Source organism: Pagrus major, chromosome 8 (assembly GCF_040436345.1).
Source record: "Pagrus major chromosome 8, Pma_NU_1.0".
NCBI lineage: Eukaryota > Metazoa > Chordata > Actinopteri > Spariformes > Sparidae > Pagrus > Pagrus major.
Window position 1 is genome coordinate 7,247,170 of NC_133222.1, and position 15,474 is coordinate 7,262,643.

Here is a 15,474-nt window from a genome sequence, read left to right on the forward strand (position 1 = left end):
TTTTTAATTGCGTTTCACCTGGTTTCATTTTTACTGAAGTTCATGTGTGGACCTGTTTTGAAATGTTAATACTATAAGAACATCCAGGGAGACGTGCCGTCGAGATTGAGGCTCATTGGTGGAAAGTTCATATCTCGTAGAGTTTTGCCTCTTGGTAAAAACAAAACAAAGCACTTTTCATGCTCCTGTCAAAGGCTGAGATATGTTTTTATTGTATTTACATACCATACAGAAGATATAATAACATAATACAGTGAACATTAAAAAAATATCAAGAGGCAAACTGCAACTAATTAACATTCAAAGCCACTGGTGTGCAGTGACGTATGATTTTCAGATTAAGTGCATGTACAGTGATTTTTAACACATACAGAATATTTATTAAATAATTTACACAAGACATGATTTCCTTACTGAAAGTACAGTACATCCTGAGCACAGAGTTTGAAATACTTCAGTGTATCAAAGGTTCATCCAATCTGGAGGAGCGACAGTAAACATCTGGCCTCAGCATTGTGAATGAAAATCGTTCCACTCATAAATCAGCTCCCGAGCTTCAGGGACTCAAACCAGCTTTGTGTCTTCAGTCTGACTGAGCCTCTGTCTGCCCGAGCTTTAACCCACTGGTCCACTGCAGCCTCTCCATTCATGTAGCCTGAGAGAAACACAGAGTTATAGAAAGGAAACAGAACGTTCTGTGGGGGTTTTTAGTTAATTACCTGTACCATGGAGTGTGATGTAATAAAAAAAAATGATGGCTTACCACTAACTGTGGTTTGGCCTTCAGATGTGTTGTTTTCTACACCCTGCAGAACAACCTCTGGGCTGATATCCACCGACGCTCCACAGAGCTCCACCCCAGCTTTCAGCGAGGAGGGGACGCGCACACACAGTGCTCCTATGTACGACAGAAGAATGAGGGACAAACAAAGAAGAAGAGTGTGACTCACAGATGGAACAGGGAAGTAAAACTCTGATTCACGAGGTGAATATTCATGTTTACCTTCCTGAGTGTGGAGTTCGGCGCTGCCACCGTCGCCCACGTAGACATCAATGCCTCCACTGTTAGAGGAAACCTTCAGGAAATTGTTCGAACCATCTGCAAAAGCAGAGATGGCCTCAGGTTGTTTTTACCAGCCACTGATAAATACCATACGTGGTGAATTGTGCAATCACAGGGTCAGCTTGCTTACCAATAACTGTATCTCCAGACACGTTCTTCACAGTCGCGTTACCTTTAAATCAACGAAAGCCAAGGGTCAGATATAACTAATTCAACTAGCTGTCAGATTATATTCAGTTCCTTGTAAATCACATCTATTTAACTTGTACAGGCTGTAGAGACACTTCTGTCTGCATCAACAACATAGATCTCTCTTGTCAACAGGATAATTGATTCCATGTATTGTAATGGTGCGGCTCATCCGTATCAGGAAGAAATTAAAATTGTCAGCGGGTGACGCATTTCTTCGCGTCACATCGCTGTTTGTCTTTACTTCCGAGAATTAAGTCTTTTTTATATAAAATCCTTTTTTTTTTATAGCTACCCTGAAAACAAACCACAAGAACAGAGTTTGTGATAAATTACAACCACATTACACTTCAATGTAATGACTGTTTTTGGGTCAGAGCCCAGGATTCCTGACATACCAAGGTCACTGCTTTACAAACCAAGTTTACAATGCAGCTGTGTGCAGCAAGGGCTCATGGGCAGCAGAGGTTTAGAAATATGTGTCCTACTAGCTGCAGATTGTAGATTATATTAATAAAAACTAAAGAGAGAGTTTCGATCAGTTTAAAGGCCCCATATTATGCTTATTTTCAGGTTCATTCTTTTATTTTGAGGTGTCCACGAGGAGATGTTTCTATGTTTTAATGTCCAAAAAACTGTCCATTCTCTGTCTGAGTGCTCTGTTTTAGCTCCTGCTCTGATTGGTCAGCTCTCGCAGGCCTGAGCAGGCACCACTCAGTGTTGTCAACCCTATATTTGAGTTTAGCTGCAGCACACAGACAGTATAGATGAGGAGCACATGCTGCTGTTTGCTCACCGTGCACATGCCCCAGTTCTACTCTGCCAGAGCAGGAGGAGACGCAGCTGGACTCGGCATAGATGGCTTTGACCTTCAGAGGGCCGCGTTCTGCTGAAACATTCATTTTGGTGCCCTGGAGCTTCTTGACATCCACTGCCTGTGAAACACACAAACAATCACTGCACAGGACTGCTGTAGCCAGGTGATGTATGATTTGTCTCCAAGAGCTGTAAACACGTTCAGATCAAGCCTGTATTCAGGCTGCTGCTGCCCTCTAATGACTGCTGAGTGTAAGTGTGTCCGCTTACGCCGTCTCCACATGTGCTGATGTCCACATTCCCATGGATGGTGCCCGCACCTGTAACATCCCCTCCAGCGGACTTGACCTCAACACGGTGAGCCTGAGATACGACAAACAACAATGAGAGGACCAGGACCACCTTTGATTGTTGTTGTATAAAGTGTAACAATCAGTCAGTCATCATTTTTGGGTGAATCACACCTACCTTGACAGAGTGCAGCAAACAGTTTCCCATCTCTGTCTGCACCTCGCAGACATCACACTCCATCTTCTTCACCTGCACGTTGCCTTTGCCTTGAGTCGTAATGAACAGATCTGAGAAAATAACAGAGTTTGTTAGGGAGACACCAGACAGACAGCTGAGAGAAATGATGACACTTTACATCACCATTAAGGTCAAAGTCCCTGGATGTTGTGTAAACATGTAGGGGTCATTTTCAACACTCACTACTTTTTATAGGTGCAGCCAGATCTATCAACACGCTGCTGTGAACCTCCTCAGCTGAGATGAGCAGCTCCTTCCTCTGGGCATCATAGCGGACGTGTACGTGATCCAGGCCGACCTCTGGCTCTGTGTGCGTCCCGTGGGCGGAGATGAAGGCTCGGTCAGCCTCCGGGAAGGCGTGCAGGTCCAGCGGGCGGACGGAGATGCTGCAGCCCAGCTGTGCCCGCACCGCGCTGAAGGGACTCACCTCCAGAGCCCACTGCCTCAGAGGCCGCTCCACCTCCTCACGTGTGGGACACCTGGAGGGGGCAGAGGTGGAGAAGAGCCGGGAGGTGTGCAGAGGACACTTGGGGGTTGAGAGTGACCTGGTGCCGGCTGTGAGGGACCAGCAGCGGAGGAGTCCGACACATCCCCGCGGACCTGCTGAGCTCCAGAGCATCGCTAACAACTTCCGGTAAACCAGCTCATCCACACGTCTCACACTACTGCCGTCACAGCTAACTAACAACACAAACTACTGAGCTCAACACGCTGCCATCCTGTCAACACGGACTCACACAGCGGACCTACACGGCGTGTTACAGCGAGCACACCGCTAACACTTCCGGCACGACCCTTCAGATTAAAAGCGCTACCTATAACTCAACCATGAATGGATCAGAGACCTTCTTCTAATAAATGTATGATTACAACAAATTAGCTACAAAATGATCAGTTTAAGTCAGATTAAAAAATATTATGAGATAGAAAACCACCACACTAATATTGTGAGTTGCAGTTAGGATAATAATGATAAAATGCAAAATCATATATTCACAGGGATAATTTATATCTTCTTTTTTTTGCTACACTATTTAGTCTTAATTATGTTATATTAAAGACACAATAAATGATGTAGGTTTAAAAAATATGCATATTCCTTCTTAACCTCAATGGCTTTTGTTTTATTTTCGTCGACACACTGCCATGGTCAGATTAGGTGGCTCCAAATCAACACAAAAGCTGCCTGGCCTGACCATGTCTCCCCGTCTTTATGCAGTAATGTGCTGTGTGCTGGATAACAACCTGGTACGAGGCTTGATGTGTGATAACTAGATTGAGCAGAAATTAGTGTAAAACTGTGCAACATGTTATCAGCACAGACTTGAAATTAAGAAACTAAAACTAGATTTCAACACATTGATCCTTTTTAAAGCCATCCTGTCTAGTGACAATGTACTTTAGTAGTGCATTTCCCCAGCTTCCTCAGATGGAAATAATGTCCAAGAGATACAACACCAACAACCCTGTTCGCCCTCCTTTTTTTGGTATTTTATGTTGAAGGCAGAATCTTTTACTTCCGGTCTGTGTCCACATGACACTAATAAACTTGACAAACCGGATGTGCGCTCTTGTGTAAACCTAGCACCACCCCTCTTTTGGTTTTGTCCAATCAGAAGGCACATGTGAGTAAGTGGCTGGTGACGTCGTCGCCGCAAAGGCTGTAGGGAATTTGAGTCTCAACCCGTTTGCTTGGATTCCTCTGAGGCATGTAGCTTATCAGATTACACAACAGACTCTGATGCACTGAGGTTTCTTTTCTATTTAAAATCTGTAATGAACTCTTCTTGTTATTGAATTTTTGGGGTTATTTTGTACTTTTGTTTACAGATAATATCAACAGAATGAAGGAGCACCAAACACGAAAAAAACCCTTCTTTTCCATCAATTTTATTTATCTTAACAAATCAAACTTAGTTACAAAACATCCCAACAGCTTTCGTCGACCATCAACTGGCTTTCCAGTACTGTAGTAAAAAAATATCAGTCTCTGTTGCTGCATACCCGTCAGATTCAATGAAAAATAATCCTTTACAAGAGGCTTTCTCTCTCTCGTCATAAACAAAATACACTCTCAAAAAAAAAAAAAATCATATGACATATTAAGGTTATAAAAACAATACTATGTAATTAGGACTATAACCTTTGTAACTATGTACATCCTCACCTATCGTCATTGTATCCTGTAAACAAATGATAAAGTATTGCAGAATCAAACACCACAAGGCGGCAGCATTGTGCTAATAGCGTACAATAACTGTGTAGATAGTACATTAGGTTTTATTAAACTGTAAAGAGCATCTTAGGAGCTTATGGTTAAAGTTTATTTTTCCGACACGCCTCAGCAGAGAGTCTCAGCTCACGGTTTGAAGCCCTTTGGTCTGATCATCATCCTGACAGCTTTAAAAGACTGTCTGTCATTGGTGGGGTAATACTCTGTAGATATGTTACGCCACGTCCCCCAATAGATCCCATCTCTGACTCCTTTGTACTTCCCCACATAGTATCTCCCGTTGAGGTTTGCAGCCATGCAGGCATCAAACCACCAGCCGGAGCTGTAGTAGGCCCCGCAGTTCCCGGATGGATAGCGGTCGTGGTCTCTGTCTGGGGTTGTGAAGGCCCTGTTGTTGTGATCATAACTTTTGCTGAAGCGCAGAGCATCACCTGCAGTACCCGAGTACCCCTCCACTGACAGCCTGTAGCGCCACCTTTCACTCGCCACCTTGAACTGCTCATACTCTGCATACAACATCACCCCGTCAAAGTCCTCCAGCTCCACCCGCAGCGTCATGTCCCTGTCCCGGGTCAGCAGATGGATCATATTGTTGCCCAGCCAAAACTCCCCTCCGTCCAGCTCCCCGAAGCCCGATCTGTACTCAGCCCAGGTGCGATTGAAGCTCACACTGCCGTCCTGACGGCGCTGCAGGAATGTCCATCCTCCTCCATTCAGCTCCATGTCACAGAAAACCGAGAAGCTTCTGCTGCGGAGGTCAGGGGTCACCAGGTACACTCCGCTCTTTGTGACGCCCCTGAGCAGGTAGTCAGAGCAGTCTCTCCTCACCGAGGTACCTGTAGATAAGGAGAATAGGAAGAAATTATAAATAATTATTAACACATTTGTGCTTGTGACCTGCTTTAACTCATCTTGCAGGTGAAATTATCATCTTGCAGCTGGGATGCTGCCGTGAAATGAGGTCAGATGGCAACAGGTCAGTGCTAAACTACTTTTCCACCATAAAAGATGAAGTGCTTTTAAAGTCTGTCAAGGTGGTCCTCCACAGTACATACACATGTAGCAATTTAAACCAAAACTGGATTTGAGACATAAAAGTAAGCCAGATTTTAAGATTTGTAATTAAGAAATAATACAAAGTATTTATTATATTGGTTTTATGATTCACCCACAGTGAGCCACGCTCCTCCGAGGCATGTTTTAAAGCTGTTAGTCTCCTCACAGTCAGTGGTTTGATCCCTGATCACGACACTCATGCAAACACATGATTTGCACACGTGTGCAAATTCCTCCGTTATTAACCATGACATGTGGTAGGACGATGATCTCAGACAACAGGATGAAGCCCTGATTAAGACCTAGTGGTCGAAACATGTTGGCTTTGTTAATGACTGAGCTGCTATAATAAAATAATATTTCCTTCCTCGTCTGATACATTTCTCATATTGTGAGTGCCCGGATTGCCTCAGGTTTTATATGAACTTTTTTTGTACGAGCATCATTAGTGCTTACCATATGGTCCTTTTGCCTAAAATACCAGTTTGTTTTGTTTTTGAGTGAGTAGTAAAATCATAAGCACTCAAATACTAATCCACAACAGTTTTCTCTCCTTAATTATTGTGATGTCATGTCAACAAGAGGCAACAGAGTTTTATGAGGTTGGTTGTTGCACATGTCTCCTCTCCTTCCCTTTTGAATTTAATTTGTTTTTACCACTTTGTGCAGACAATATTTAAACACTTCATCATGTTGCTGCCGTACATGGTAGTATGATTAAATACAAGCTCTGTCAATAACCCTGCAATCCCTGCAAGTTTCTTACTTGATGAAGCTCTGTGATAGTTAAAAATAACATCTCTTGCCTTTAGATGGTAGCGTTGGTCGTTTGCTGTCTGTCCTGTCAGGCCTGCTGCCTCCCTCGTTGTCCTCTGGGCTCTCTATGGGTTGTCTGTCCGTCAGCCTTCCATTAGGATTCAGGCTGTTATTGAAGAAAGCAGCCACCTGGTTGATTTTCACTCGCAGCTCGCGTGCACTGGGAGTGGAAGCTTCAGGAGCCAATGGCTCCGGGCCAGAGGTGGCAGGGTTGGTTGACCTGAGGTCCGGGCTGGTTGTGGAGGTAGTTTTGGCACTGGGGGAAGGGAGTGAAATCAACATTTTGTCTGGATCTGGAGTTTGTCTGGGTGCTGTTTCCTCCATATTGTGAAGTATCTTAGGCTGTAACCTGGAGTCAGTATTGGGAGCTTGATTTGGCTTTGTGGATCCTGGACTGATGCTAGGGATAACACTTGGGAGGATCCTGTGCATGATTTTGTTTGGTCTTGTTGTCATTGGGATCGATGGTGGCTGACCGGCTGTTTGTGGCCTCAGATCAGACGTAATCCTGCTGTTTGGGCTCATCGTAAAGCCTTCAGGGGGAGCGTGAAGGCGAGGGAAGGGTCCAGTCTCCAGGCTGTTGGAAGTTTTTGGACTCAGAGTGATAGTTTTCATCCTGCTGGGACTGAACTCTGTGTCTCCTGGGGAATGAGTCACGTCAGCAGTCTGTTTTTTATGGCCAGATGCAGGTGGCATGTCTGTTTGAGAGTTTTGGATGCTATCCGAAGTCGTCCTGGTGATTTGAGGAGGATCTAGAACTGTTTTGGTCTTTGGACTTGGCTTTAGTTGCACTGATGGTTTTGGCCTTTGAACAGATGTTGCTCCTGGCTTGATTCTGGGTCTGGTTGGTGGTCTGGGTTGGGATGTTTTGTTGGATTCTGCTCCAGGGATTTCGTCAGGCACAGATTTGGGGTTAAGGTCGGGCGTTTGGTCAGGCTGAGGCATTTTGAATTCTTGATTGGTTTGTGGTCTTTGATTAGGTTTAGGCTTCACATGTGGCTTCGTCTTTTGGCCTTTTGTAGGATCTGGATGTTTTTGGTTAAGTTTAGGCGGTTGCCCAGGTTTAGGGCTTTTAGGCTTTTGGTGTATTTTAGGGGTTTTCTGGCTAGGTTTAGGTTTGATCAAGGCCCGATCAGGTTTAAGCCTTTCTCGCGGTGATGAGTCTCGGACAGAGTTCGGCTCAGGCGAAGGATTTATATCAGAATTTTCCACTAATCCTGTTCCAGGATTTTGGTCTGGTTTAGGCTTGAGACTAGCTGTTTCACTTCTTTCAGGATCAGGCTCTTGAACAGAAGGGACATATTGGTTTATTGTTGACCTTTGATCAGGTTTTTGTTTTTCTTCAGTTTTTGGCTTTTGGTTGGGTTTAGGCTTTTGATCAGAGGGTTTGATCAGGGTACGATCAGGTGTGCGCTTTTGTCCAGATGATGAGTCTTGGACAGAGTTTGGCTCAGGCGAAGGATTTATATCTGAACTTTCTAATAATTCTGTTCCAGGCTTTTGTTTTTCTTCAGTCTTTGGATTTTGGTTGGGTTTAGGCTTTTGATCAGAGGGATTGATCAGGGTACGATCGGGTGGGTGCTTTTGTCCAGGCGATGAGTCTTGGACAGATTTGGGCTCCATCGTAGGATTTATATCAGAATTTTCCTCTAATTCTGCTCTGGGATTCTGGTCTGGTTTAGGCTTGAGGCTAACTGTTACACTTTTTTCAGGATCAGGCTCTTGAACATATGGGACATATTGGTTTAATTTTGACTTTTGATCCGGTTTTTGTTTTCCTTCAGTTTTTGGCTTTTGGTTGGGTTTAGGCTTTTGATCAGAGGGTTTGATCAGGGTACGATCAGGTGTAAGCTTTTGTCCAGGGTTTGAGTCTTGGACAGATTTAGGCTCAGGCGAAGGATTTATATCAGAATTTTCCATTAATTCTGTTACAGGATTTGGTTTTGGTTTTGATGTGATGCTAGCTGTTTCACTTCTTTCAGGATCAGGCTCTTGAACAGATGGGACATATTGGTTTATTGTTGACCTTTGATCAGGTTTTTGTTTTCCTTCAGTTTTTGGCTTTTGGTTGGGTTTAGGCTTTTGATCAGAGGGTTGGATCAGGGTACGATCAGGTGGGCGCTTTTGTCCAGATGATGAGTCTCGGACAGAGTTCGGCTTAGTCGTAGGATTTATATCAGAATTTTCCTCTAATTCTGTTAAAGGATTTTGGTCTGGTTTAGGCTTGAGGCTAACTGTTTCACTTCTTTCAGGATCAGGCTCTTGAACAGATGGGACATATTGGTTTAATTTTGACTTTTGATTAGGTTTTTGTTTTCCTTCAGTTTTTGGCTTTTGGTTGGGTTTAGGCTTTTGATCAGAGGGTTGGATCAGGGTACGATCAGGTGTGAGCTTTTGTCCAGATGATGAGTCTCGGACAGAGTTCGGCTCAGTCGTAGGATTTATATCAGAATTTTCCTCTAATTCTGTTAAAGGATTTTGGTCTGGTTTAGGCTTGAGGCTAACTGTTTCACTTCTTTCAGGATCAGGCTCTTGAACAGATGGGACATATTGGTTTAATTTTGACTTTTGATTAGGTTTTTGTTTTCCTTCAGTTTTTGGCTTTTGGTTGGGTTTAGGCTTTTGATCAGAGGGTTGGATCAGGGTACGATCAGGTGAAAGCTTTTGACCAGGCATTGATTCTTGGGCAGATTTAGGCTCTGGAGAAGGACTTTCATCAGGGTTTTCAAACAGTTCAGTTACAGGAGTTCGTTCTGGTTTAGGCTTGAGGCCAACTGTTTCAGTTCTTTCAGGATCAGGCTCTTGAACAGATGGGACATATTGGTTTATTGTTGACCTTTGATCCGGTTTTTGTTTTTCTTCAGTTTTTGGCTTTTGGTTGGGTTTAGGCTTTCGATCAGAGGGTTTGATCAGGGTACGATCAGGTGTGAGCTTTTGTCCAGGCCATGAGTCTTGGACAGATTTAGGCTCTGGTGAAGGACTCTCATCAGGGTTTTTAAACAGTTCAGTTACAGGATTTTGGTCTGGTTTAGGCGTGAGGCTAACTGTTTCAGTTCTTTCAGGATCAGGCTCTTGAACAGATGGGACATATTGGTTTATTGTTGACCTTTGATCAGGTTTTTGTTTTTCTTCAGTTTTTGGCTTTTGGTTGGGTTTAGGCTTTTGATCGGAGGGTTGGGTCAGGGTACGATCAGGGAAAAGCTTTTGTCCCGATGATGAGTCTTGGGCAGATTTAGACTCAGTCGTAGGATTTATATCTGAATTTTCCTCGAATTCTGTTCCAGGATTTGGTTTTGGTTTTGATGTGACGCTAGCTGTTTCACTTCTTTCAGGATCAGGCTCTTGAACAGATGGGACATATTGGTTTATTGTTGACCTTTGATCCGGTTTTTGTTTTCCTTCAGGTTTTGGCTTTTGGTTGGGTTTAGGCTTTTGATCAGAGGGTTTGGTCAGGGTACGATCAGGTGTAACCTTTTGTCCAGGTGATAAGTCTTGGGCAGATTTAGGCTCTGGTGAAGGACTTTCATTAGGGTTTTCAAACAGTTCTGTTACAGGATTTTGGTCAGGTTTAGGCGTGAGGCCAACTGTTTCAGGTTCAGGCTCGTGAACAGATGGGACATATTGGTTTATTGTTGACCTTTGATCCGGTTTAGTTTTTTCTTCACTTTTTGGCTTTTTGTGAGGCTTTTGCTTCTGGTCAAGCTTGTCTGTTTTAAGAGGATGAAGAGGTTTTTTAGAGTTTTGATTATTACCTGGGAGTTCAGGCTCTTGGTCAGCTCGGGGGTCTTTGTCAGAACCAGTTCTGTTTAGAGTTTCAGGTCTTTGATGCGATGTAGGTCTCTGGACCGGAAGCATAGACTTCTGATGAGATTTTGGCTTTTGATCACTTGTATGTTCTTGGTCACGTTTAGGTATTTGAATGTTATTTCTACTTTGATCAGTTGGTAAATTATCAGTTGGAGGTCTTTGGTCCGGTTTTGGAATTTGGTCTTGTTTTGGGCTTTTGTCAGGTTTAGATCTCTGGTCCGTTGTAGGTTTTTGGTGAGAAGGCTTCTGCTGTTGGTCATGTTTTGTTTTTTTGTCAAGCAAAGGAGCTCGATCAGGTTTACGGTCAGTCTTAGGATTTTTTAGCTTTCGGTCTACGTCAGGCTTTATTGCTGGTCTATGATTTTCACCAGGCAATGGTCCACGGCCTGGAAGAGGTTTTACTCCAATTTTAGTTTTTGAGCTGATGTTCTTTCTGGTTGACCAACCGCGGCCTGCGACTCGTGGGAATGTAGTTTTGTATAAATTCTGACGAGGAGTCGTGGTGGTTGCAGTTGCCATAGTTGAGCTAACTCGCCTCTGGAGGCCTGCCCCAGGTCTTGCGCTGGTTGTAGAAGTGACCCTAGTAGTGGCTCTGGTTATCTGCTGTACGGGGCCACCTAGTGTGCTAACTGTGGCTGTTATTGTTGGCCTACTTGTGGTCCTAACACCGGCCTCTGCATCAGGACGCGGGTGCTCAGAAATGCCAGCTGCTCGAAGGCCTTTGCTTTGAGTTGGTAGCCCGTCAGCAGTTATTGTCATCTCTTGATCAACACCTGTGATCAAATGTGAAGTTGAGCTGGACACAGGAGGAGATGGAAGAGATGACGTAAAGGTTTCAGCTTCGTTTGAGTCCATGAAGTCATGCCTCGGAGCTAAAGTCCTGGTAAAGTGAGGGGTCGGCCTGATTGAAACAAAGTCTGTCCTCTCAATTGGCTTGCTGGATGATAATTCTCCATCACTGTCTCTCTGTACACTCTGGACTGTTTTCCCTCCTTCTGTTTTGATCTCCCTCTCCTCCCCCGCCACCTCCCCCTCTTTTATAGTCTTCTCTTTTTCTGCGCGCCCGATGCTCTCGGTCCGTTTCGGTTTCTCATTATTTCGATCCACTTTTATTCCCCTTTCCATTTCCTTTTTCCTCTCCTCCCTGTTCTGCTCCTGATCCTTGTTTGTATGCTCATCACGGTCCTCAGACATCTTTATTCCATCACTGCCCCCGTCTTCCTCAGTTTGGGTGTTTCTCTCTGCTTCCTTTGTTTTGTCTCGCCACACGTGACGGTCACTTTCTTCTTTTTTCTCCTTATTTTTTATATTAGTTGTAATCCTCCTCTCTTTTCCGCTCTCCAACATATCCTCTTGATCTCCCTTTGAAATCCCTCTTCCACCCTTTTCTTTATTCCTGTCTGTTTCTCTCTCCCTGTTGTTTTTTTCAACAACCTTTTCTCTGACAATATCCACTATTCTTTCATTTCCACCAGCAGTTGGCACCTTTGCCTGCCCCAATTCATCCTTTCCTTTTGCCCCCTCTCTCTGAGTTTTTCCATCATTTTCTACAACTTCTTTTCGGGTTTCTTCGTCCTCATTTTCTTTTACGACCCCTTTATTGCTCTCTCTTTCTGTTTCCCACTTATTTCTCCCTTTCTCTTCCAAAGTTGTTCTTTTTCCGGAGTCAGTGTCACCATCTCCTTTCATAGACTTTCCTGGTTTAAGCCTGTCTGTCCCACACTCCTGTCTGAATTCTTTTAATCTCTCAGGATTTCTCTCGTTCAGTGTGTTCCTCTCATCCTTGTGTCTTTCCGTACCTTTCTCATTCAGCTTTTCATGCTCTCTTTCTCTCTGCCTCTCACACTCTCTCTCAGTTTGGCTTACTGTACAGTCTGCGCACATCCTCCGCAGCTGATCCACATTGTCCTTTAGCTTCTGCAGATCCTCCACGATCTTCTCCAGCTCACGGAGCTGCTTTGGCAAATAGACAGTCAGCGGCGGCATACTGAATAGGTAGGGGCACGTGCTCTCATCCTGCCCATGTCTGCACGGCCCCTCAGGTCTCAGAGTTGCGGCGCAGGGCCCAAATCCGTCGAACTCCAGGAGGTCTCCTTCATCAGAGTCCACTGCGGTCCAAGAGAGACTCGTGAAGGCCAGCAGGGTCCCGTAGACGCACAGTGCTGTTAACCTCATCACGTCCTGAGTAAAGAGTAAAAGGAGAGTCGGGAGAGAGTGTTAAAAAGACCCACCTCAGTCTGAGAAGCGCAGTGACAGTGAGAGGAGGAGGTAAGGTGGGAGGGAGAAGAGGAAGGGAGGGAGAACTGATGGAGCTGTTCAGTGGAAAGAGAGTCTGTGAGAGAAATGAGGAGCGAGAAGCTCAGAGAGGAAAACAGGTGAAAGAAAAACAGTGAGGGCGAGAGGAGGATTATGTGGATGTACTTCCCAGTAGATGGTCTCTGTGAGATCGTGGCTGATAAGCTTGAAGCGTGAGGAGAGGTTAAAATATTTCTACTTCGTAACATAAACAGAATTAGCCGTAACAGCTCAAAATCAATCCTGAAGAAGGAAGAAAAGACAAACTGTGAAAGCTTTCGAGAGCGCGTGTCTTATCGTAATCCTATTATTACATTCCAGTGTGTCTTTATTGTAATCGTTTAATGAATACCATTCGTAATGCATTGTCGTTCCATGATGTAGTACCTCGGCCTTGCATATGCATGTGTGTCGCAGTTGCTTTGGCAGACACATCCCACGCTTCCTGTCAGCGGGTTTACAAACATATGACTGACATATGCGACAGGTCAAAATATGCATTTCAAGCATATTATTTGCTGATGGGCCAGAGCTAAAGTTTGTCACTCAGATCTGTAAAGACATAATTTATATAACTGTAAGCTGTTGGTTAGGTTTAGCTCCTGAGTAATGACAGTCAGGAATGTTAGATTTATCCAAGAAGGCCACTTGATTTAAACTCATCAAGTGCTATTGACTTTATTCAGACAGTACTAATCCTCAACAAGTGCTGAGAATCAGTGAGCCAACATCTGGGTGGAGAAGCTAAGCTCATAGTGTGCAGACTGTCCGTCCGTGTACGATTTTGGTTCTGTGTGTCTACATATAGTCAGAAAAAAAAGGAAGAGAGGAAACACAGTCACATGAACTAAATGAGGCATCTGCTTGGCAGGGAGTTTAGATAATGAGGCTTTAGTTTCTCAGACCCGGGGGTGTTAATGTCAGTCCCACCGCAGGAGATGAGATATGAGTGATAGCATGCAATGCCAGCGTTTGATGTTTCAGAAATTTGTCCATTTTCAATCCTTGTTAGGCCGCTGAAATTGTCTTGTTTTTAGCCTGCGATGAAACGTGAGCCTCGTGCATTTTTGTTCTGTCTCTCTCACGCTGGCCGTTTGCTCTGACTGCATGAAGCTGGAGAGATTTCTCAGCTGTCCTTTTATAATGACAAAGGAAACCATTTGTTTAGCGAGAGGAGTGTGGGAACCACCAGGTTAAAAATTAAAAACCTGTAGAGGACGAAGTAAATGGCTCGATGCAGAATATCACAGGCCTGGAGGTTCACCTTGGATGAGTACGATGACTTCAAATGCTATAGTTTAACTTTTGAGAGGGAAGCTTTAACATGTCTCAACAAGACAATACTGAGGCCTTTTAATCCGTATATGAAAGTGGTAACTTATGACTTTACCTTGCAAGTTGGAGCCGTCCTCCCCTGCAGCTATGAGCTCATTTGACATTTGACAACTGTTGGCAGGATAAAAGCCAAGCGTCCTTTCACCTTTCACAGTCACTTCAGCACTTCAACACTTACTCTGAGAAATAGTGTGAGAGAAATGTTTACACTCTCCTGAGACTTCTGTCTGAACACTGGGCCGTATCGATTTATTATCACAGTCACAGCTTTTACAGCACAGCCAAGCATGAATCTCACAGACGCTGCTTAGCCACAACAAACCAACCTGATGCATGCGGCTGCACGAGGAACAATAATAATTATTGCAGTACATTGAGGTTAACGGGGTCAATTCATTCGATAGGAGTTAATCTAAGTGAATCTGTCTGCTCTCAACAGCTGCACAACACAGCCAGGATCTCTATTATTCCCATTAATACCCTCACTCCTCCTGGCTTTACCCATTTATGGACAGCAGTTTTTTTTCTCCTCAGGGTGCCCTCTTGGGATACAGTGTTTTGAATTCCCCCAGTGAGCTGGCTTGGCCCACTCTCTGTCCTGGATTGTGTAAACACTGTGGTTTTTTCCACTCAGACTAGAACAAACATCTGACCATCAGTCCAGCGTTGCTGCCGGGGCTTCCTGGCAGACCACTTCATCTCCCTCCACTTTGGGCAGAGGAGCCAGTGTCGTCGGTCATGTCTGTTATGTGCATAAGTGTCCCATTTCCAGCTGACTGGAGTTAACCCAACGGCTGTCACAGAGCAGCGCCAGCCTCTTGTAATACCACACTCAGCCTGCCTGCCTGAAGGTATAAACCTACCTGGACGAAATTAATCTACTGACGAGAACAAATAAACATATATTCATTTAGCAAAACAGTTATATGATACAACACCTGCTTTAATCACGTGGATCGGTATGTGTCAGTTTTAAATTAAAAGTGCCACTCCTACACCAGACACATTTTCATATTCACGTGAACTGTCACTGCCAAGTCCTTAATTCTGCAGTAACCGATACATTCCTCTGCACATGTGTGAGGCGGTTCTTCATCTGTCAATTGTCTGATAGAGATTCTTGAAGAGGAAACAACCGAGTGTCCCTCACATCTGGGCTGGATTTCCTACAGCGAGCCAACACCAGATAACGTCTGGTCAATTTGCTTCTGATCCAAAAGCCTGGACTTTATTAAGACATTGTTTGAAATTTATATTTAAGAATCCCTCTCCTCCTGCTGTCGCCTTCTGCCCAGCGGGAGTGGAGGTAAAGTGCACATTCTCGAGGCCCTGATAT

The 15,474-nt window shown here is 44.3% G+C and overlaps 2 protein-coding genes across 2 annotated transcripts; both read right to left on the reverse strand.

Moving 5' to 3' along the window:
- Nucleotides 1–183: 183 nt before the first annotated feature.
- fam185a (family with sequence similarity 185 member A) lies at nt 184–3,318 on the reverse strand. The gene is made up of 8 exons (XM_073472096.1): nt 2,780–3,318; nt 2,537–2,646; nt 2,339–2,431; nt 2,049–2,187; nt 1,194–1,235; nt 1,004–1,099; nt 764–898; nt 184–655 (listed from the first exon to the last, which is right to left on the reverse strand). Exons 1-8 carry the CDS (start codon nt 3,213–3,215, stop codon nt 543–545), a joined length of 1,164 nt encoding a protein of 387 aa, XP_073328197.1. The 5' UTR covers nt 3,216–3,318; the 3' UTR covers nt 184–542.
- Nucleotides 3,319–4,955: 1,637 nt separating this feature from the next.
- Nucleotides 4,956–12,683, reverse strand: LOC141000822 (fibroleukin-like). Its single transcript, XM_073471698.1, has 4 exons — nt 12,308–12,683; nt 7,204–7,342; nt 6,692–6,957; nt 4,956–5,665 (listed from the first exon to the last, which is right to left on the reverse strand). The coding sequence occupies exons 1-4, from the start codon at nt 12,681–12,683 to the stop codon at nt 4,956–4,958; spliced, it is 1,491 nt and encodes a 496-aa protein (XP_073327799.1).
- Nucleotides 12,684–15,474: the final 2,791 nt, after the last annotated feature.